At 39.3% G+C, this 24,639-nt stretch overlaps 1 protein-coding gene across 2 annotated transcripts in view; it reads left to right on the forward strand.

Annotated features, from left to right (window-relative positions):
- The window catches only part of THADA (THADA armadillo repeat containing), a 279,803-nt gene that overhangs the window by 177,825 nt on the left and 77,339 nt on the right, over window positions 1-24,639 (forward strand). For both annotated transcript variants that reach the window (XM_039887287.1, XM_039887288.1), the window contains one exon: window positions 15,538-15,653. In XM_039887287.1, the coding sequence (XP_039743221.1) occupies window positions 15,538-15,653 (116 nt within the window). The remainder of the gene's footprint in view (window positions 1-15,537; window positions 15,654-24,639) is intronic.

Genomic DNA, 24,639 nt, shown 5'->3' on the forward strand with positions numbered 1-24,639 from the left:
ATCTGTGTCAAGTTAAGAAATAAAAGAGAAAAAATAATTGCCTGTTAAATATTACCTTCTCTCTGTAATCTTTATTGTATACAATGTTCATCTTAGTCTTACTGGCTTTAGACCCTGTTCCCACAGGAGATGTAACTGTATAGTACTTGTATACTGTCTGCTCAAATAAAACGTAAACTTTTAGAAAGTAGAGATTATCTTTCCTTGTACTCCCATTGGACCAGGAGAACAAATTCCACCCCTGGTCCTAGCCACAAACCTGGCGCTCCGCTCATCTTTACATTCTCAGTAAATGGCACTACCCTTCACCCAGTTTCTCAAGATGAAACCTGTGTATCAAATTTTGAATTTTGCCTTTCCTTTAGTTTGGTGTCTAATCCACCAGCATCATCTGCTTTTCTACTCTCGATCTCTATACTGTTATCCTGTCCAAACCACCCTTATCTGTTGCTTAAACAACTATATTTGCCTCTCTGCTTATACTCTTGCCTCTTTCATTCTATTCTTTATATAGGGCAGAAGGACCTTGTTAAAACACAGATAAGATTAACTTAATTTCCTACTTAAAGCCCTGTGGTCATTTTCCATCACACTTAAAATAAATCCAAACTTCTTACAATAGTTTATAAGCACCAAGATGACCTGACCAGCCTGGCTCTCCAACCTCATCTTCTGTTGTTTTCTCCTTTCATTCAGCCTAACCCTGTGAACCTTCCTCCAATACTCAGGCTTTGTATTGCCCCAGGGCCTTAGTACATGCTGTTCATGCTGCCTGGAAGAGACATAATCAGATGTTCAACAAATATTATATTTGCTGAGTGAGTGAATGATTCAGGAGCTTCTTAAGGACATAGACTATATGTATCATGTCCCAAAAGTAGATGTAATACACGGTATCAGTATATAGATTAGAATGCTTGGCACCATGGTTCTTAATGGGGGGCCATTGTTCCTCAGAGGGGACATTTGGCAGTGTCTGAAGAGATAGGTTGTCATAATTGGCGGCATGCCATCAGCATATAGTAGGCAGAGGCCAGGGATGTTGTTGAACATCCTGTAATGCACAGGACAGGACCTGCAACAAAGAATTATCTGGCCCCAGATGTCAGTAGTGCTGAGGTTGAAAAACCTAGCTTTAGACGAATACATTTGAATTAGGAGAAGTCAGTTTTAATAGCTCTGCTGGACCTTCAAGTCTGTCACACTATATAAAAAGCCATTTTAATAATACTAGAAAAATGAATCCCCCTGATTAAAGACTGCTCTCCTACCCTCAGGGACGTGTTATTTCCATAAGAATAAATACCCCTATTCCACTAACTTATGAACCAAGATTCCTCTGTTGGTGAGTATCCTGCTCACATCCTTACAATGCTAAGAAGAGCTCAGCCTTTGCATTTGTTATTCCAGTGATAAAGTGACCACTAATCTCCAAAATTAAAGGCCTCTCTCTGGATCAGGTGAGAAACCTCCCTTCCCTCTGCCACTTCAAAGATTTCTGAGTTAACTCTGTTTTCATGATAGCTAAGATTCTGCTTGTCATAGAGACACGATTCATTCTACTAAGAGTTCACCATTAATTTCAAGGGGATCGGGATGATTTTATTGCCTTTTTTAAAAAAAATCAAGAACCTATAGAATTTTAAATACATGCATACATATTCATATACCTTTCAGAGAAGACTACAATATAAGACCATAAAGCTTTGCTATGTGAAATATCCAGATAACCCCTTTTATGAGACTAATATACACCGTAAAGATGTTTTGCCTCCTTTGAATAAATGAAAGCAAATGGTCCAGATTCGCCCAGGAAATGATGTGAATGGAAGCTAAAGTATTTGTTAAAGTGTTACCTGATTTTAGTCATTCAGGAAATGTTTAGGAAACAAGAATGTGCTTACTTAGCTCTGAGACAAGACAAAGGAACTGGAAATTCCACTTCTAGATATGTGAATTTATGGAGCATCCTCTGTTGGAAAGAGTATCAAGGATAAACCTCTTGAGGGTCATAACTAACATAGCTTATATCTTTAAGGGTCACCAAATTATTCTTCGGAGATACTGAATGGCACAACTTACTCTTAGATGTAAATCACAAATGTAGAAAATTTAGCATATGACAAAAAAGGCAAACTGGATAACAAATACTATACTTACATTTCTCAAAGCACCTGAAGGATAATCATTAATTTATTCTTGTCACACACATGGTCATTGTTATGAGCTGTATTAAGATGATTAGTCAAAAAGTACAATTTCTGGGAAATCTATCAGAGACCACTAAAATAAGTATTGCTGAGAAACATTATTGCAACAGGCAGAAGTCCAGTGGCCAAGCAAATACAACTACCAAAAAAAAAAAAAGACATAAGCAGGTACCACAGATGAGTAAGAAAGCTACTTAACTCAGAACCAGGAGAATACATGCCCCAGATGAATGGAGAGGGGTGAGGTGTGTCTCCTTTCTACACCAACAACAAGAGATGCCTAAGGTGCACTGCAAAATTAAAATCGCATACGAGGCATTCATTAATAAAGATGATTAATTTTAAAGAGTAATTTCAAAGTTACTTTTCACATCACTTATCTTTTAGACTTCACAATACCCTCATGAGATGAGTTGCATTATTAACTACATTTTAAAAATGAGGAAATTAAGGCTCAGAGAGGTTAAATAATTTTCCCAAGGTCACCAGCTAGGTCTTGAGTGCAAAGCCTGTGCTCTTACAGGAGGCCCGGGTTTCTCCACCTCAGCACTGTTGACATTTGGGGCTGGGTAATTCTTTGTTGTGAGGGGTTGCCCTGTGCACTGTAGGATGTTTAGCAGCATCTCTGCCCTCTACCCACTAGATGCCAGTAGCTCCTTCTTTCAGTTGTGACAGCCAAAAATGTTTCTAGACCTTGCAAAATGTCTCCTGGGGATAAAATCACCCCAAGTTTAGAACCACTGGTCTAAAGACTGAAATTTCTCAGTGGGAATCTTGTGGGCACCAAAAGGAATGTCCTGCTGTCCCATTGCAGTCAGTCACAATATTTGGCTGCGAGGGCTTGTTTATGGAGGAAAAATCCGTAACAACTTCTCTTAGAACTTTCTTAAACCTGATTCTTATAGCCTTCCAGCAATATAGTGAAAGGCGACAGGCCGAAATGGATTATGGATGGTTACTTAGAGTCATTGTTTTGTTCAGCCATTTATAAATAAACCTAACAGTTCCTGGGAGAGTAGTTTCATAGAGGCCTCCGTGTTTGAGCTGAAGTAGGTTTAGAGGGAAGATTATGAGTTTCCTCAAGATGACCTTGCAGGATGATAAATTCACGTAGGTTACATGACAAGTTAGTAGGCTAGGAATAGCAGGCTGATGGCCCGCACCACAAACATATTCCAATCTCAAGGACTTAGATTCATTGGTCAGTCTTTGTAAGCCAACCTCTTTGCAAGTAGTCTTGGTGTTTACTTTCACTGTTGAGTTAACCATTGCCTTGAAAATACTGTTTATCTCAGCCCACATGGTAATTGACTTAAATTTAAAATCAAATCAACAAACGTTTGCATTCCAGTAAGACTCTGTAGGAGATAAAACGACTTGGTTTACATAAAAAGATAAATAGCAATCAAGGCAACATATCTTAGGTGCCAAATGAATGGTTCAAATAATAAATACTAGGAGATGAGAGGATGGAGAGATTGCCACAACCTAGAATTGTCAGGGAGAACTTCATAGAGAGAGTTGATGAGCTGAGCCTTAGTGGATAAGTAGAAATAATATGCAATCTTTATAATAGACTGGGAAACATACCTTGATTAATTAACACAACATCCCATGTAAAAAGTACCTTTTAGATTATTATTTTAATGCCATCTAGTTTTATTATTTAGGAATATGTTCAATAGATATAAAATCCAGTCAGAAGCTCATCCATGATGATTGTCCAGAGTTTATTGTCACTAGCTCAACTGAAAAAACTCATAAGAGAAAAGAGTTTTTTGATCATTCTCAGGGATCAGAGGGAGGTTCGTAAGATTGGTTTCACTGACCCTTGGCTTTGGTTAGACCTCACGGAATCACCCTTCTCTGAACAAAGGTGCCCTTGTGGGAAACTGGGCTCAAGGTTTAGAGAGACCTAACTGCATGCAGCCTGCCTGTATGACTTTGGACATTACACATACTCAGCAGGATTTTGGAAAGCACAGTTATCAATAAGGGCTACAGAGGCTTTTGCTTCTTATGGCACTGCCTGGTTTATTCCACAAATCCCAGCCATCCAATAGACTTTTATAATTCCACATAAAATGGCTGCTACAGATATTCCTGGCCCTCACTGCTGGAGGTGTTGAATGGCAAACGAACAAACAAACTGGGGGAGGGTGGGGGGAGGAACCACCAAACCTCCATTCCTAGGGGCTTAGAGGAATCATTTTTTTTCCTTCTTCCATGTCAAAATATAAACACTTGATTTATAAACAGTTGTCACTTTTTGACTTATAAAGATTCACAGTCTTTCCCTTTTGTTTACTTTGATGACCTTTGAAATAAGCTGCAACCCAAAGTGTCAAAAAAAAAAAAAAAATTTCCATCTTCACTTTTCAGAAAGAGGGCTCTCTGTTACCATAGTGTGCTGGCAGCCGGCAGACTCCCAAGGCTGGCTCCAGCCCAGACCCAGGTTTTCAGGGCCTTTTTCCCCAAACCCCCCTCACTGGGCACCTCAGAGTAATGTGCATTAGCAGCTTGAAGGCCAGATGCTGAAAGCCAAACAGTTTTCTGTGGGTCAAACTCTTTCATAAGGCAGATTTTACAGCTGCTCTAAAATCTGGGAAATGCAACTTAATATAATAACTTTGCATTTCCTTTGGCTTTGCTTGCTGAAGAAACAACACTGGCGATATTATTGCAGCTCTCAAGAATGCTGTTTGTTACCCACCTCTCCTATGGCCAGCCTTCTCTACCCACAATGGGTCTCTCCTCTGAGCTGCTCCTCCACCCACACTGGGCACAGATCTGAAAAGTCAAAGTAGGAGACTGGGGGAGCCTTGAAAAAGTCAGAACATCTTTGATGTGTTGAAAAGTTTCTTTTCTTTGATTTCTATCTCTTGGTGAAAAATACTGCACAGCTACCTGTTCTAATAATTGGTATGTGAATATTCATACCAAATATGGAATTAGGGAATACATGATAAAAAGAATATTATTAGGTTTTATTGTTTCTAATTCCCAAAATAACGCATTCTTCTTTTGTGGTGATAGGACAGTCTGTATTTGTGATTGTGGTGGCGGTTACACAAATCATTGCATGTATGAAATTGTTCAACCCCCTGACACACACACACACACACACGAATACACACACACACATGAATACACATAAAAAATGGAAAAACTGAATACAGTATGTAGTCTAGTTAACAGTAATGTGCCTCTGTCAGTTTTTTGGTTTTGACATAGTATTGCAGTTATATAAGATGTCACAATTGGGGAAAGTTGAGTAAAAATGTGAGTAAAAAGTACAACTCCACTATTTTTGCAACTTTCAAAGCTAAACGTTTTTAAAAGTAATGCATTCTTACTGTAAAAGTTTCTAAATTATAGAAATATGCAACATCGACTATGAAAATCCCACCTCTAATTAATTAATTAAAAAATAAAAATTCATTAAAAATAAAAATGAAATTTAAAAAATTGTGCAAATTTGGCCAGTGGGAGCCCATTCAAAAAAATAAATAAAATACAATAAAAATTAAAAATCCCACCCCCACTGTTAGTAATTTGGCATCAATAAAAATGAGGTCATACTATTTTTGCGACTTGTTTTTTTCATTTATCAGTATGTCTTGGAGATTTTTTCATGTCAGTCTACGTAAATCTACAACATTCTTTTTAATGGCTGTATAGCTTGGCTATATATGATGGATACTTGTAGGGAATATCCAATAATTTTTTCAGTCGGGTCTGTATTTGTTGTTTCTAATTTCCTATTATAGTCAGTGCTGCTGAAGATCATCCTTGGGCATCTGTATCTTTGCCCATACCTGTAAGTGATTCTGTGAGATAAATTCCTAGAAGTAGGTATTGCAAGACTGAAGAAAGTATACAGTTTCCATTTCAATAGCAACTGCCAGACTTCCAAGTTGCTGCTTTGTCCAACTCCAGAAAAGACCATTGTATAGAATAAATTGTATGTACAATAAGATGGCCCTACTGGTTACTCCCCAGAAAGGTGACAAGTTATGTTTCCACCACTGATGAATAAGAGTTATCTGTTTCCTTACATAGTTATTAGTTGAGTCTTACCCGTTTAAAAAATATATATTATGTGCAAATCAATGTTTCTTAAAAATATTATTGTTTTAATTGCCCTTCCTTAAACATTAATGAAATTAAACATTTCTCATGTGTTGATTGGCTATTTGTGTTTCATCTGTGAATTGCTTGTTTATATTCTTTGCTAAATATTTGCAGTTCCCAAAGTGTTTGCCAAAGTGCTGTGGAATATTTTAAATTTGGGGGAGAAGCACAGTGACACTTGCCATCTGTGAGATATTATGGGAACTACTAGCTTGAAGTAATTTATAGTTATCAACATAAGCTTGCACTATATTCCTTTGGAACGTGCTGTATATCTTTGCAAAGTTGACTATTTGATAGTTGCTGTGACAAAAAGCAAGTACCATGAGAAAATCAGTGTGGAACAGGAATGCGGGTGGTGGCGTCCAGTGATTCCAAGGCTTGGGAAGTTATGAACTTTCCAGTGGGCATACACATCCCCCCAGTACATATTTGTGGTTATAAAAGAATGAAATCAAAATATTTTTTTCTTTCAACTTATGTGTATTATTTTTTCAAACAGCCCCTAAGTTGTTGGGGCATATAAGTACATACCAGGTTATTTGGACATAGCTACTTAATAAATGGAACTATGACATATTTCTTTTGGCCTAGAGGTACTATGAAAAGATTATTGAGGTGTTAAGGATGCTATGAATGGGTTAAGTTTATAACTCCTTACCATATTTTATTCGATTACTTTCATTTTTGTTATTAATTCGAGAGAGCTTTGTTCCATAGGGGAATTAGCAAACATTTTACCTCTTTCTACCTTTATTTTTGAATATTCCTAGTATTTCTTACTATGTAAAAGTTTTCAAGTTTGGTAGTTACAAAATAGTCATGGAGATAGAAAGTATAGCATAAAGAAAATAGCCAATAATATTGTAATAACTGTGTATGATGTCAGAGGGGTACTAGATTTATTGGTATGATCACTTTGTGAGTTATATAGATGTCTAATCACTATATTGTACACCTGAAACTATAACTTGAAAAATAAAAAATTATTAATTAAAAAAATGTTAAAACTATCCTCTAAATGAAAGAAAAGTTTTCAATTTTTACATTGACATACTTATACATCTTTTTTTTATATTCACGACTTTGTGTTCATTCTTAGAAAGCCTTTTTTCACCTGAAGATTATAAAAAATTTTCCTGTTTTCTTCTAACATTGTTATAGTTTGTTTGTTTCTTCCTTTCTTTTTTTTTACATTGATTACACAATGTTATAAGTCCCATGTATCCATCACTCAGCTTCAACAATTATTGACTGATGACTAATTTTGTTTCATTCATACCACCACCAAATTCCCTCTTTCCATATTGCTTTGAAATTAACTATCTTGACTGCAAAAATTATCTGCATTATTTTTCATTAGTAAGTTTTGCTACATCAAAGAGTTTCTTATTGATCTCACTATTGTCTTTAAGGAAACTCAATAGGTGAAGATCTTGATATATAGAAAAGATAAATTATCAAGTATAATAAAGCTTCTCCTAAAGAATTTAAACTGGGAATTATTTTACAAATAACTAATTTGTAATTTAAAATTTCATGTGTACCTTTTCAGAAATGTACTGTATTCTAAAGTTAGGAACTCTTTAGTTAGAACAGATATTATATTATTAATTAAATTGTTAATTCTTTACATGTGAGTCTTTGTTTGTATGTTGAGTTAAGATTTATTACCTTTGACATCACTTTCTAAACCTCTCTCTTACCAAACAGCTCAGGGCCCTTGACTCTTCTTCTGGGTGATGGGACTCCTAATTTGCATAGTAACTTTAGAGTACCGGGCCAGAGATGATTCAGAACAAATGTATACTCACTCTCTTTTTAATACTGTATAATTCCCCCAACTCCTTTGTGTGGGGAGAGTTTAGAGAGAGGTAGCTTTTAGCACCCCAGGTGCTGCTGCGAATAGGTTCTGCTTCTGCCACTCTGGCAAGGGGGTATGGTAGAAGTACAAATCAATAAATGCTCTCTTTATTGAGCCCCTCCGTCTAATAGACAAAGCTACCTATCCTTGGGACCCAGCGGCTATGAACAGGACCAGTCCTTTCCTTCAAAGAGCTATACTTCAGGAAAGGGAAATTGTACATTGATAACCATGACAACAGGATTTAAATGCTTTTTTAAAATCAAATGAAATGAACTGTGTAGAAAAAAGAATAAATAAGTCTTGGAGTAAGTAGGGGTGGGGGCTGTTGAAGAAAGCTGAGGAAGGTTTTATGGAGGAGGTGGTATTTAAGCTGGGCCAGGCTTTATTGAATGGAATTTCCATAGATAGAATTGGAGAGGATGGGTAGGAATGGAAAGAACATCTTAGACAGAAAAGCATTTGTAAATTGTCAGTAGTGGGAAATCATCTATTCCATGTGGCCACAGAATAGGTACATTAAGTGGAGGAGGTAGGGGGTAAAACTGGAAAGGTAGGTTGAGCCTTCACTGCCCAGCAAATTCTTTAGAAGATTGCAAATCATTGTGGGATTTTGAATTTGGGAGTAATATGATCAGAGCTTGGCTTTAAGAAAATTTCCCTGTAGCCATATGCAAATTAAGATTTGGAGGCAAAGACCAGTCAGTCAAGTTGTTTTCATCATCTAGGTGTAAAGTGTTTTGGTTCCTGAGCTAGAACAGTGTGGGGGTGTTAATAGAAAGAAGGGAATACATTTGAGACACAATGTAAATTTTCAGGTTCCTACAGACTCTGTGTTTTTGTACATTATATTCCTTTTGTTATCTAGGGACTATTTCCTGTGATTCTCTTCTCCAAGCCAGAGCCATCTAGGAAGTAATTATATTTTGTAATTGATGTCCTTTTCCTGGTAGCAACAACACAACATAGCCAAGTATCACCTTTTAGGAACTTACCAAGACCTTCCTAACGATGTATTCTCTTCTAATAAACAGGTTGAAGTTTGGGAAGTAACTAATTGAATGCTTCCTGGCCTGCCTTGTAGCAAGGGGTCAGACTGGTGGGTAACTGTGGGTGGCACAGGCCCACTAAGTCCTTTCTTGCAAGATGCCCTGGTTGACTAGCTTAAGTATCCCAGGTTTATGCCTGCAGTCCACACTGACCCTCCAAGGCTGGTAATAGTTGGGCTGATGGTAAAAAAGAATATGTTGAGCTCTCTGTATAGATGACCTAGGTAGGTACATGTGTCCAGCAAGCACTATGCCCTGCACTGTGGAAGTCAGAGGTAAGAGGGACCCTCCTGAGAAGACTGTCGTCTAGTTGGGGGTAAGATGAATATGCCTGAAGTAGAAAACAATTAATTCCTAAACTGCGTTTTAATGAATAGAAAATACATGTAAGTTTGAAAAGTCCTCTCTCGTGCTTTCCCATCTCTCTCTCTCTCTCTCTCTTCTCTTCTCTCTCTCTCTCTCTCTCACACACACACACACACACACACACAATCTGCCTTTTAAATAATTTTTTGCTTGCATCCATTTCCCCAGCAGTTATGATGATTAGGCATGTTTCTGTGAACTAGAAAGTTTAGATTCTTCCCTCAGCCATCCCCTACCATCCCCCCTTCAGTCTGACTTAAAGCCATAAAATACTTCTGCCTGCCTGCCTTTAGTTCTGTTTGTATGAATTAAGTCGACAGGATAAATATTCACATTCCCAAAGACAGGCTGAAACAATGTTTGCCTGTTCTGCCCAGTGAGTCGAGAAAAAAAGGGGGCCTGACATCACCCTATACTGTACATTCCCGGCATAGATCATTTATTTAAGTCCCTGAAAAAATACAGATGTTTTACCAGCCGAAATAAAATCCTGTGTAAACACTGAGCTAGGAAAAATGTGGCTCTGACTTAACTGTGGGGATCGGAGCAACTTGGGGAGAAGGCTAGGCAAAATGGCAGATGCAGAAGTTTTATACTTGGTTGAATATGATAGGGCAAGAGTGTCCACCCACTGTCTGCATGCTGCAAACGAAGAATAGAATCTACTTTTAAGAAAATACAGTTGCAAAAGTGGATGGATCTGTTGATCTTAGGAGTTTGGGATAATTCACGATTACGATACATTCATCTATTTATATCTGACCTCTGAAATGAACGTATTTTTTCTTATTGGAGTTGTCCTTTTTCATGGCCTGCCTGACCTGACCCTGTTATTGCTGGATCCTGCTGGTTTCTGGAGCTCAGCTGCTGTTGATTTTATAAGGGGGAGAATTGCCTGGAAGCCATGCTTGGTGAAGAGGAAAACCCATCTCAGCATTGCGTTCCCAAACAGCCATCTATCATCTTGATCTTGTCTAACACAAGTCACTATTTTAGTCCAGCAGCATAAACCAGACATATTTTACTAGTGCAGTGTAAGTTTTTTCAGGGATCTGCCTCATGAGTCTTTTTAGGCCTGTGGCATTTATTCAAAGAACATTACATTTGCTCTGTGGAGTTGCTTTTAAGATTCAAAGCTGCCCAAATGGCCATGCTTTACACAGATGGTTGGGGGCTCCCCTGAGTCTCTCCGTGTTTAGAGTGAGGATGGGGGTGGGCAGAGGATAACTACTTCCAGGTTCTCCAGACTCCCAGAGTTTCATTTAGGCTTGCATCTCAGGGCAAGGCATTTAGCCCACTCTCGGCGGCTTCCAGACCACCCCCTCCTCAGGACAGGGAATAACTGCTCATCTCTCAGCAGTCCCAAGCCCAGGGTAGTCCTCAGTGATGCCATTGGTGTGCACTTGGTTGTTACCTATGTGATTTTGGTCTCTTTCTGACTGGATCACGACTGTCTTAAGTCAACAAAGTTTTCTCCTGGGTTTTGTTTTGTTTGTTTTTGTTTTTTGCTGAAGATACCTCTAAATCCACTCCAAGCTTTTCGAAGCGGCCTGCTATAGCTACAGGTAACCAGCTGCCCCAGTTTGTCCCAGCGTGATTATTAATAGAGCTCCTTTTCACTCTCCAAAGAATTCCTGGTTTGTACAACGTATTACCCTAACTAGAGCAGTCGTCACTGGATATTCCTAACCAAATTCATTAAGTCCCCCTCTCTCATTCCCAAATGTGCTATATATTCTCTTGTGATCCTGTCTTGAAGGATGGCCCTCAATCACCAGCTGCCTGAGTTAAGCATCTTTTTCCTGACTCAACTCCATGTCTAAAGCAGTTGCCAAGTCCTGCCTCTTCAGCCTCCAAAATGTAGTCTTTCCCCTTCATTCACTGTTGCTATCATTTAGATTGGGGTGGGGTGGGGGTGTCACAATTCAGAGTCTTATCTATGCCAGGCAAGTAAGTGAACAAAGGGGTATGGATATAACCATGCAGCCCTCTTGGTCCATCCTTCGTTTTCAAACTTTTGATAGAGATTTGGGTTCAGTAAATATTTTATTTTCCTTTTGATGGTCCATAAGTTAAAAAAAAATAATAAAAGAAGCAGCATGAGAGCAGTTAGAAGTGACATTGATATCCCACCTTAGTGGCCGTGAGTACTAGGCAGAAGTGGGGACAGTGGTGAACCTGAGCGTGCGTTTCTGATCTCAGGGGCCAGCTGCTACTGCTCGGCCCCAGCCACGTGACTGTGCTCTGCAGCACCGTGGGCCCCGGATGGCCAGATCTTCTGATTTTTCAAAAGAAGTTGAAAATTGGGAACATTTTGATGTAAAATCTCCCGGTTTATAATTGACAGTTTAAAAATATTGTGTAGGCCAAATAAAACATCTGCAGCCACTTTTGGCCCAGAGGCTCTTGGTTTTCAGCCTCTGGTTTTGACTCCCACGCCTCTTGCCTAGACCGGTGCAGTAGTCTTGGTCATCCTGCCCCTTCTAATCCAGACTCTACACTGCCCTGGCCTTTTCTTTCCAAATTGCAGAGCTGATCACACAGGGTTCTCTCTCTAAAGAGATGTTTGCTGTCTGCAGAACAGAATACACATTCCTCGATGTTGCATTTAAGATCCTTCTCCATCTGACCCAACTACCTCTGCAACCGCGTCTCCTACCCCTACACGCACCCTGGCTGTGTTCTCGACATATGCAACTGCTTACTGTCCCCTGAGCAATCCCAATATTTTCTTTTAATTAGTAGCTCTTTTTAGAACAATTTTAGGTTTACAGAAAATCTGAGCAGGTGGTACAGGTAGTACAGAGAATCCCCATATATTCCCTTCCTCACAGCTCCCTCTCCCTAATTTTTGCCTATAATTAATACCTTGCATTAGAGTGGTACGTTTGTTACAATTAGTGAACCAATACTGACAAATTATTGTTAACTAAAATCCATAGTTTGCATTAAGGCTTACTCTTTTTGTTGGGAATACCAATATTTTAATACCCCTTAAAATTTTTTTTATAATTTCGTTTTCTCTGTTTATATATTGTTCTCCCAATTTTGGCAAGATTCTTTTCAAAGCCAAATATGAATATCACTCTTTCTGCAAAGCCTTCTCTGTTTATTTCTGGAATCGGGGCTGGAAGGGAGGGAGCAGATAAAAAGGACGAGAACTAACATTTTTTTTTCAGATGCCTAGTATGTGCCAAGGACTATATATTCTTTTAAATCTCTCTATAATCCTCTAAGATACATGTTATTATACACTGTTTACTGTGGGGAAACAGAAGTTAAGTAAGTTGCTCAAATCCCCACTGAGAGTAACTGGGTTTACACCCATGTCCACCTGGCTGTAGAGTTGGCGTTCTTCCCGTTCTCTCTCATAGGGCTGCATTCTCACCACTGATCTAGCCTTCCTGCTTTCCCCACTGGATTAGAAATCCTCTGGAGTGAGGAGTGCAGTGACACTCAGCTCTGTGTCTCCACTCCCAGGAAGAGCTGGCACATACAGCAGCTCCCCCAAACCCATGGGCATGTGTCCTAAAGGCAGAGTTAATGTAAGAGGCACCAAATATCAACATCGATTCAGTGAACAGAAGTTGAATTCCTGCTATGCAGTGGACTTGATAGAGGACGAGGTCAAGCCTCAGAGGAAGGTGTTGGTGATGCCACCTTGTAGGTTATAAATTCCAGCCAGAGACAGGCAAGCTCTTGATTTTGTTTATCCATGACTAGAATATAAGCTGCAGGAAAGCAAGGACTTTATTTGTTCTCTGCTGCAGCTCCTACGACAGTACCTGGTAGTGACAGTTGTTTAATAAATATTTGTGGACCAAATATCTGAATCCTACTGCAAATTTGGGACACCAAAAATGACACTAAACTTCTTACAGTTCTCATGTGCATTTAGTTAGTCATCGTCTTCAGTTCTGGCAGCTTTGGTTTCTCTGTGTTGGTTCAGTGCAGCCCTGTATTATAGGCTGTTTCCAAACTGCCCCACGCCTGAGTCTGACCACTCTCTTAGTTCTCCGTTCCTGGTGAATAACCAGAATCACAATTGTTGTGTGGTTTGTACCCAAGGTGACAGAATTGATGGACCTGTAGGCTGATTTTCATAAACCAGAGCTACCAAGCGTTTCAAAAACAGCCTTGTTTTTGCCAAGTAAGGTGAGCAAATATAGGACTAAGTTTAAACATCCATCAGGAGTTATTTTTGAAGTGATTACTTCTAAATGAGAGGCATTTGAAAATCTCACAGCTTTCTTTACAAGTAAATTCCAAAGTCATGTATTTTGCTGGTGTCTGCTGATTAATTACAATCCTGTGACACCATGAAAAGCCCCGGTGGTTGGTTTTGTGCAGCTGTGGAGAAAGTAAAGTGAGGCCCAGTAACGTTGCCAACTCTTTCAGGCTAGTGGGGATTCAGGCAGAGGGAGGCTTTTTTTTTTTCACCCTGGCAGTCACCACATAAGAACAGAAGCCCCAGCCAGACCCATTTCTCCAGACTTCACGACGGGCAATTTGGGTCCCTGTGGGGGTGTGGTAAAGTAGTGATATTTGATCTGTTGCTTCTAAAATACAGATGCATTATTAGAGAAAGCATTTTCAGTTTCTACATCGGGACATGTATGTATTCTCCTGTACAATTACTTCTGTTTAGAAAAAAAATAGTTACATATAGTAAGTTAACCAAAATTTCTTTTGATTCTCTGAACAAAAGATGCTCGGCATATATTTATCATTGATAATTGCAGATATCTGACCCAAGAAAACCTGGCCATGCACACCTGTTTAAGGTCTGATGACTCTGGGTCTCTTTAACTTGGCCTCTTGCTTTTCCTCTTATTCCCATATTTAACTTTCAGTTATGCCCTTCCTTCACAGGAGAAAAAGAGAGTTGCATCTTACTGCTTAGAAAGAATCCTCCACAGCTCTAGTGAAGGATGCAATAGAGAAAGAAAACAAACTGATGATTAAAACAAACTTTCAGAGTTCTCAGTGTGTTTGTCTGCACTTGCTTTGCTCTACCCACGTCCTCTCTTCTGTTTAGACAAGAGTGACTGAAGGATTTCTCGGACATCTTTTTCTTTGTCGTTAGCTAAGGTCAGAGGGTCTCATCTACACCCTGTCCACTTTCTTTTCTCTACTACAGGTGTATAGTCCTTACAAAGGCTTTGTTGATGTCATATCTGAGTGTGAATCCAAGACACACGTACATGGACACACACATACATTTGCACATGGTCTGTGTCGTGTTTCTGTGCCCTTTATTCTGTAGATACAACAGGATTTGTCTTTCTCTGCTTAATTATAATATATAATGTCATGTAAGAGTAAGAAAATGTCTGCATTGCTGCCTCTATCTCAGAGACAGAGAAGATATGCTAAAAAAAATTAAATAGTTTACAAATATTTCTGTCCAGTATTTGCAGAGGTAAGCATCATTGTAATCTGCTTCTTTAGCCAAGCCTGTTCTGATAAACCCAGACATGTAAACCAGTTTAGACTCTCAGATTTTGACTTTAAAAGGTACATTTTTTATATGAGACTGCTAACATAACGAAAGATGTTTGCATTTCTTTGCTAAAATAAATTTATAGGTTATTTGTAACTAAGAACCTTTTGTACTGAATGATTGTCTATTCACAATCATTCAAAAATCACAAAAGTAGTCACTTTTTGGGTGGGGGGAGGCATACTGTGCACAGAACCCAGAGCACAGATATGGGTTAGGGACGTAGGTTTCTTGCCACTTGCTACATCCTCCAAAACTAACATACTTTTTGCAAAGAGACCAGAGCCACATTCTGCAGGTGTCTATTTTCTTTGAGGGGAATATTTTGAGGAAACCTAAAAGGGAGGAACTTGCATTTAGGAAAAATATATTTTCACAGCAGGATATTGCTTTTTCTCTTTTCTGGTTTAGGTTTTTCATTTGTTACAAGCCTTCTCAGACTCCAGATACAGAATGAATGCATACTTTCAGCAGGAGCTGGCTGACGTTGCAGCTTGTACCAAAGCCAAAGTCTGGCTGGCCAAGAGGTATGTGAAAACCCCTCATAGGCAAGGAGTTATCAGGGTTAGGAATACATTGGAGAATTGCCGTTTCTCGTTGTGGGAGTTTTAAACGTCATTGGCATGAGTTTTCTAAACTTATTGAGGTATTTATCTTTTTTACAACGTTGGATTGTGGTAAAGAAAGAAAAATATTTTCTGGACAATTTTTCTAAAACTGCCGTGTGGCTCGGGGGCATGTAATATGGCTTTTTATCTGTCTACCAATCAGCTTGTTTTTATTAATACCTGCTATGTGCTCAACCCTGTGTTAGATAGTATAACAATGAGAGCAGTAATTGACTAAATCATGTGATACAAACTCTTACTTGCTGGGGCAACTCAGAGATAGAGATTGGTGTAAGACTAGAGTAGACACTGAGAGACAAATAGGGTCTGAATAGCAAGAAGACGTGGAAGTTGCCATTTTAAGTAGGTAGTAGAGTAACTTGAATAAGCAAGGCAAAGAAGGGTGGATACATTTATTTTTTTCAACCTCGCCATTTGTTTATTCTAGAATTTAGAACATTTCCTATGTGAAAGATGGAGTGAAAGAATTTCTCATTTACTACATAAGAAGTCCCCTCTGTAACACCATCCAAAATCATGTTACAGGCCTCGGACAGTGGTAGGGCAGCATTACTGCAGGCCCCCGGAGCGGCCTCTGGAAGTTCCAGCAGGGTAGCTCCAGTAGGCGGCCACATGCTACCACATTCCGTGCTGTAGTATGTTGCGTTTGATTAAGAATCAGTTATATAGGTTATCTAACATAGAGGCCTTTTTTAAATTTTTCAAAAAATGTGCTTTCGTTCACTTATGTTGCACTCCCCACCGTATATAGCAACCAAGGGATGGGCAGCATGAGGCCCGAAGGTCAGTGAAATTCAACAAAGCATTGTTGAGCACAGGCAACATCTCCTTTGTGTCAGGAGATGTAAGGATGCAAATATAGAAGAATTAGTCCTGGCTTCAAGGAGCTACTATCTAGGAGATAAGAAAGATGCGTAAATGAAGAATTTTCATCCGTTATGGTAAGTGTAATAACAAATGTATGTAGTAAGTGCAGAAGTAGTGCAGAGGGGCAGGGGAAGGCCAACACTGAACCAGCCTTCAAGAGATGAGTAAAATTTTGCCAAGCGGCCAGGGCGGGGAAGGGCATTCCAGGCTCAGGTAATGTCATAGGCAAAGACATGGCATTATGAAATGTCATAGTGAGTGTGGAGAACTGTACTGGGACCTAAAGTATAAGATACATTGGCAGAAAATTAGGCCGAGGGAATACTTGGAGGATATACAGTGAAGACTCCCGAAGGAAACTTTTAGGAGAAAGGGAGCCAGTGAAGGATTTCTCAGTGTGTGGATATGTAAGTCTCCATTTTGTCTAAGCACCTATAGCTTTGGGCAGGGATATTGATGGAGAAATTCTCTAGAGTCTGAAATGCCAATGAAGTGATGGTTAATCTCTCATTTTTAGTCCAATTTTTGTTTTCGCTCTTTTACATGAAGAGTAGGAATTGATTGACCCTAAACTGCTTCCATGACTTATTAACATTTGCCTTCTGTGTGGCTTTTAAACGACTTCCCCCCAAGATGCCTTTTCCAGGATAATGGAATTATGATGACATATACACTCTCATCTGCTTACCAATTTGTAGGCCAGGTCCTCCAACTATTATTTCTAGGGATCAGGTATTCAAGTCTCTCCAGAAACCATGCTGTTGAAACCCCTGCTTTCAGCCAGGACTGCCCCAAGACAGAATCCTAAATCTACTGTTCTTAAAAGTGCTATAACGAAGGCATTACCCATTCATGAATCTCATAGGAAATCACCATCCACTGGTTTCATGAGCCATTTCTTCTGTTTGTATGGGAAAGAGGAGATTAAGTAACAGGCCAGCCGTCTGAATTGCCCTTCAATGTTGTGCAGTGCCTGAGATGGATGACAAAGCTGCCATAACCCTCCGCTTCAGCTGGAGAAGTCATCCTCGCCTCTTTTAACCTTTTCTGTGGTTCCTATTGCAGTTTTTTAATCAGGCTTTTCATCATCACCCCCACCCACCATCTCTGATTTTTCTCCATGTCTTTCCAGCCCTGGAAAACAAAGGTATGAATCACTGCAATTCGCTGAGTTTCTACCTTCCTTGCTGAGAGTCCAGGAAAGCCACTTTTTATGTTTCCAGGGCAGTCAACACTTTATTATCCAAGTGTGAACTTTACACTTTGTGTGTGGTCTGTAGATGGTTCCTAACACCAGGCTTCCTCTTGCTCCTCAGCACACTTTTATCATTTTAATCAGGATGTGTTCAGAGCCTAAAATAAAGTTTGGGAGGAAAACAGCACTGCCTGAGCACAATGCATTCCAAAGCCATGGATCAGTTTTTCTGTATTATTCACATTGTTGACACAATAACCTTGAGGTTCCTGAATAGGTAAGTGTAGAAGTGGATGTAAGTGTTGAAGCTGAGGCCTGTCACACACCCGCCCTGTCCCTGAGGTCTTCTGAGAGTGTTGCTGCAGGAGTTTGTCTGCACTAATATCTCCAGGCTCACGTGAGCCCATTCTGGATCTTAGTGGGCCCTTCTCAAAGCCGACTCCTGTCTTCACATTCTCACCTGCCTTTCCCATGAAAGATGTTAAAATGCACAGAATTCCAAATTCTACTGCTGAAGAGGCTCCTTTATGTCCTTAATAATTTACACATGAAAGAGGAATAAATGTTCCTTTGTGCTTACTAAGGACTTTCTGTATCTTTTAAGTATAAGCTATGAAACATTAATGTTATTGCAAAAAAATTATATATTGGTTCAAATTTTAGCACCAACACCTTTTTCCTTCTACAGTTTATTTGACCATTAGCCTGAGTTCATTCAGTCCAGTAAGTACAAAAACATTAGTGAGAGTGTCATTTATTTGTCCTTTTATTCCCAAAGAAAGTTTTGGGTTTTTTTTTTTAAGTTCATTGGAGACACTGGATAACCGATCAGTTTTTTAAAATTTGACCCTGAAATTAGGGCACATAAAATAAAGACTTTTGTCATATATTTGTGTTTTGACTTTGCAAGATTAATAGGGATTTATATGAGGTGATTAAGCAATAGCCGTGGAGTTGTTGGGGAATTTTTGGTGATGAATGGCCAGCTGGCAACATGGCCTGGGTAGAGGACTGGGTTTCTACTCTTACAGTCCGCTTTTCATTCCAAGATGTCAAAGCCTTTATAGAAATCAGCTCATTAATCCTTCAAGTCCTTTCCTTCCCCTTTTTCCTCCACCCCTCCCTCTTCAATTCATGGTGCAAAGGTAGTTTACCAACTCCTGAAAACGAAGTTGAACCAGGCCAGAAACTGAGTGAGATAGAGGGGTCAGCTGCTGGCCTGGAGAGGGTGACTGTGGGTGCCACGAAAGGGAAATCAGCTCAGTCCCTGACTGTGGCCCTGTCTGCCACCCTTGCTATTTGCAGGTCCAGCTCCTTTATCCCAGCCAGATCATGGGCCCTGCTTGAATAGGAAGGACTTTTTTAAAGCCCTGTCATAGGACTAAGAGGAGAAAAGATTTATTTACTCTAATTGTGAAAATTATTATATTAGGTTTAAAATTTTTCAGAAATCAATTTGGTTATGTAGTGTTTCCTTTGGTATAAAAGGAAAAGATAAGCGTGTGTGCGTGTGTGCGTGTGTGTGTGTCTGTCTGTCTGTCTGTCTGCGTCTGTGTGTGTGTGTCTGTCTGCGTCTGTGTGTGTCTCTGTTCTCCTTTTAGTAAATGTGTTGAACTACATGGACTTTCAGACTAAGTACAATGAACTATGTGATGACCAGGAAGAAAAATGTATCCTACGGAATTTTTTTCACTTTTTTTCTTGATTGTGTAGTATATACTTATCATAGAAAATTAGTCAAGTATAAAATTTGGAAGAGAATACAGGTCTAATCTTACCAACATCCAATGGAAACCTCTGCTATTGGTTAACAATTTTATGTATGTAGTTACTTCATTTTTTTTTCTTTTTTTTTTAATGTAGTTGAGGTTATACAGTATATATGTTATAGCTCACTTTTTTTGCTTAACTATCATGAAAGCATTTGTTATTATTAAAAACTATATGGTATAGTAGTCACTGGAAAATAGTATGGCATTTCCTCAAAAAATTAAAAATAGAATTACCACAAGAGCTAGTAATTCCACTTCTGGGTATATATCCAAATGAGTTGAAAGCAGAGTCACAAGTTAGAAGTAACCCAGTGTCTGTTGATGGATAAATGGATAAACAAAATGTGACATACATGGATAATGGAATATTATTCAGCCTTAAAAAGAGAGGAAATTCTAACACATGTTACAACATGGATGACCCTTGAGGACATTATGCTAAATGAAATAAGCCAGTCACAAAAGGACAAATTCTGTATGACTCCACTTATTTGAGGTACCTAGAGTCATCAAGTCCATAGAGGCAGACAGTGGAATAGTGGTGCCGGGGCCTGGGGATGAGGGAGGAAGGGATGAGGAATTAATGTTTAATGGATATAGAGTTTTAGTATTACAAGATGGAAAAAGTTCTGAAGATTGTATACAAGTATGAATGTGATTAGCAGTACTGAGCTGCACACTTAAATGGTTAAGATGGTAAATTTTTAATTATGTATATTTTATCACAATTTTAATGACAAATATTTTTTAAAAACTCTTCATACCTTATCATTTCTCTGGGGTTATCAGGGTTTTGACTTTTTTTGTTTGTTTGTTTGTTTTTGTCTCCCCCCCAGCTTTATTGAAATATAATAGACAATTAGTTGCTTGTATTTACATTGTACAATTCAATGAGTTTTTTTCAGTTATCGTTGGCATCGTCTTGACTTTATATGATAATTATTTCTTTGCCTTTCTCCCTAATTTCTTCCTAATTATCTCCCACTATGCATCTCTAAAAGTAAAATACTTTTCCTGTTTTTGAATTAGAAAAAACATTTGTTAAAGGTAGCATATTTTTGTCACCTGAATAATCAGTCATTAAGTTTACCTAACTATTGCTCCATTGCTGGCCATTCAGTTTGTTTCTCATTTTTTTAATGTCCAGTGAAAATCTTTACGTGTGATTGTGTGTGTGCGTGTGATTGTATGTGATTGTGTGTGACTATGATTTATTACCTTAGGTTTTATGTCCACAAGTAGAATAAATTAATCAGGAGGATATGAAAAATTTTAAAAGTCTTGATATACAACTTGCCAGATTGATTTCCAAAAGAGATATGTCAGTTCATCTTTCCACCAACAGTGCATGGGAGACCTCCACCAATATTTTAACCAAGATTTTTAAAATTAGGTTAAGAAAGTTTTTGCATTTTGGGTGCCTTCTGTGTGCTGAGTTCTGTTTAAAAGATTGGTAAATATTATTTTATTAACTATTCTCAAATCTCCCCTAGTATAAGAAAGTCTATTTTTCTGCAGTGAAACAATTGGGGAGACAAACTCTTTGTATAAGACACACAGTTTAGTCAGCATTTCAGCTTGCCACAAGTTAACAGAAGTCAAAAGAATATAGATATTTTTTCAATTATTACTTCCTGCATTTCAGCTTGGAACCTGCCATACTATAGTGTTTTATTTTATCAGCTTAATAAACAGTCTTCTCCTGGGCTGCCCATGGGGCACTACTCAGGCCTGGGTATATTGTGCACTCTCAGCCAGAAGGGTCACACTGGCAGTTTACCTGGATCAAATTGGCCATAGATGTGTCTTGTTTGACTTGAGTAGGGTTTAAAAATACACACACACACACACACACACACACACACACACACACACTGCATTATGTATATACATATATGTGTATGTATAATTAGTTGCTAGCATTTAAAAATTAGGAAATTTCACAGTAAATCAGGATTCCCACCTTAAAAAAAAAATCTGGCAACACCAAGCCAAATTCCCACAAGGCTACAATGGGCCAGAGGTAAGTATTGGCCATCTTCTCTTGAGAGACCATGCTTTCTGTACTTTATCACTGTCCTGTCCAGCCACTTTTCTCATTAGGTTACCTTCTGAGTTCCCACAGAACGAGGAGTTTGTGACCCTTGATACTGACATTTATTAAGTACCAGATTGACTGATGGCTGCTTATTATAATCATCTAGAGAAGTTTTAAAACCTACTGATGCCAGGCCCCACCTCCAGAATTTCTGATTTTTTTTTTTTTTTGGTTTAGGGTGTGGCCCAAGCACTGGTATTTTTAAAACTCTGCAGGAAATTCTAAAATGCAATTAGATTGAGAGCTGCTGATGTTTTCTTGCTCACTTTGGTGTCTCCCATTTCCTTGTGGGAGAGGATAAAGAATAAGCATTGGGTATGGTATCAGTCGTGCCAGAAGGCGCTTGTATTATTCTTCCGAGGACAAAGATTCATTCAAGAAAGATGGAATGACTGTTTCTCTAGCCTGCTACTCGGAATATACAACCATTAAAATTTTAGTTCCACAGATGTGCCACTTTAAAAGACCATGCCATTGTTTCATATATGGGTGAATTTCTGAGGTTCATTACTGAAAAACCACCCTAGCAAGATATTTTAAATTATGTCGGTTGCTCTCAAAAGTGCCATTTAAACCTGATACTCTGGGGTGGTCAACTGTCCTGAAAGTTATGGCACATTTTCAGTTTTTGAGGTGCAGCTGAAATAGAATAGACTATACATATGTCACTTCATTCAGCAAATACTTATTGAGCCCCGCTGGATGTCAGGCTATGTTAAATACTGCCACTGTTTATTGAAACCCAGTACTTCAGTGTAGAGAGGGTACCAAAACGGTTTCTTGTCGGAATCACTGATCTAGAACTTTAGAACTGGAAAGAATCATCAAGTTTATTGTAGTCCACTCCCATCCCCATATATGTGGGGAAGTGCAGCCCAGAAAACTTGGGAGTTTTGTCCGTTTCACACAGCTGACTAGGGGTAAGATCCTACCTGAGAAAAACTGGCATTTGTTGAAGACTTAGCTCCCCACTGCTCATCGGGCTCTTTCTGCTGGACCACATTGCCTCCATGTGTCCAGTGTTTTATGTCAAGACTTTTGCTGGCGGTAGTTTAAGCATTCTTTTGGAACAGTGCTTGCACATGTATCACCTGGGGATCTCCTAAAATGAAGTCTTTCACTCAGTAGGTCTGGCATGCGGCCTAAGATCCTGCGTTCCTGAGAAGCTTTCAGGTGATTCTGATGCTGCTGGTTCTGGGACATAGTACATATTTCGAGGGCCTAGGGTCAGAGTATCAGGTACTGTGATCATCTAGCTTCCTCTTTGAAATACTCCACCTTCACACCCTCTTTCTCAGGGGCTTCTGACTGGAGCTTGGAGCCACAGGAAGGGCTGAGTCTACTGAAGGAATCAGCCCAGAATTCTTTTCCCATCCACCTGGAATGACCTGTGCCAAGGGGCTGCATGGCACCAGTACTCTCTATGGGGAGTCCGCACTCCCTGGTCTGGGCAGCCATCCCAGTGGCCTCAGTCCCTGGGATAGGACTATGCTTTGTTGGCATGCAGTGAGTATTTATCATTTAGAAAAATAACAGTCTGATGTTTTGGTGAGAAAAATAGGTTCTCAGGAATATAAGAACAGGTCCCAAGGTTATAAGGAAAGCAACCTTGGAAAATAAATTTTTGAATAAAACAGTGTTGATGGGTAGGGGTTTACAAAGAGATGGTGGAGGGAGCTAGTGTCTGTTGAAGATCTACTCTTTGTACTAAACCTAGTGATTTGTCACCCCAAGGTAGTTCTTATTTGTAAAAATTATTGACTACATGATCCATCCACTTTTCTGTACAGCTTCTCCCTCGGGCCTCCTGATACCCCCTATACACTCCTCCATGTGCTCCTTATCTACTCCTCCATCGTCCTCGTGCACATACTTCCAGTCACTCCCGCATCTTCTTCCCTGCCCTCCCCCTTATCCATACTCTCATCTCTTCTCCCCATTTTCTCTCTTACATACTGCTTCCACTAAGCTGAATAGTATGCTCCCTGAGGGCCTGTGGATATAACTGTATAAGGAAAATGCACTTATAGAGACAAAGCTTGGGCTTGCTTTTGTGTGGCAGTCCCAATTCTGCCTCAGGGGGGCCTGTGGCCGGCTGCAGAAGTTCTGGTTTAAGATTCTGTTTTGCTTTACAGCTGAAGACAGCATTTATTTTCTAACCACCAGATTTATTCACTCAAGAGACTACACTTCCCAGGCAGAAATAATGGGGTTTAAGTTTGGTTCCATTTTCCCACTGTGCCTTAACCCTTCCCAAATCCCTCATGCCTCTTGGACTGGTCCCCACCCAAAAGAAGAGGTCCTTCTTTCGTAACTACTATACTTGAATTAGAGGCCTCGTTCCTTTTCCACAGCTGCAGGTTGCTGTTTCACTCTCATGCTGTTGAAATGAATCCAGTCAAGAAGAATTATTAAAATATTCAGATGATCATGTTGCATTTTAAGGCTATCATTTGTGGTTCCTGCCAAAACTTTAAGGGAAGCAAGTCTGAACAGGGATGGTTAGTTACATAGTGAGTTTCCAGGCATTGCTGGGGATTGGGTTTTGCTTTTGGTTTGCTTCTTCACTCTTTCTTTTTCTTCTTTTTATCAAAATAAAAGTTTTCCCAGTACTCCTCTCCACCCCCTTTTTAAAAATGACTTTTCTTCCAACCCCCAGATTTTATCGGAGAGGGAGATTCTCGTTCGGACCCTTCTTTAATCCTCCTCCTCAGCCCATTGGAAACCTCCTTGAGCTTCATGCATATTTGAATGATGAGAGAAATGAAGTTGGTGTATTTTAGACCCAAGCTTGTTGACATTTGTTTGCTTCCCTTTCAGACTTCTCAGGAATGTTTAAGGTCATGATATCTCAGGATGAGATCCTGTTTGTATTTTTTAAAAACAGAGAGAGACATTAAGTTAACATATTTTAACCCAAACCAATGGACAAGGTACCAAACATTTTCTTCA

This window comes from Pteropus medius, unplaced genomic scaffold (genome assembly GCF_902729225.1).
Source record: "Pteropus medius unplaced genomic scaffold, Ma_sr-lr_union100, whole genome shotgun sequence".
NCBI classification, from domain to species: Eukaryota; Metazoa; Chordata; class Mammalia; order Chiroptera; family Pteropodidae; genus Pteropus; species Pteropus medius.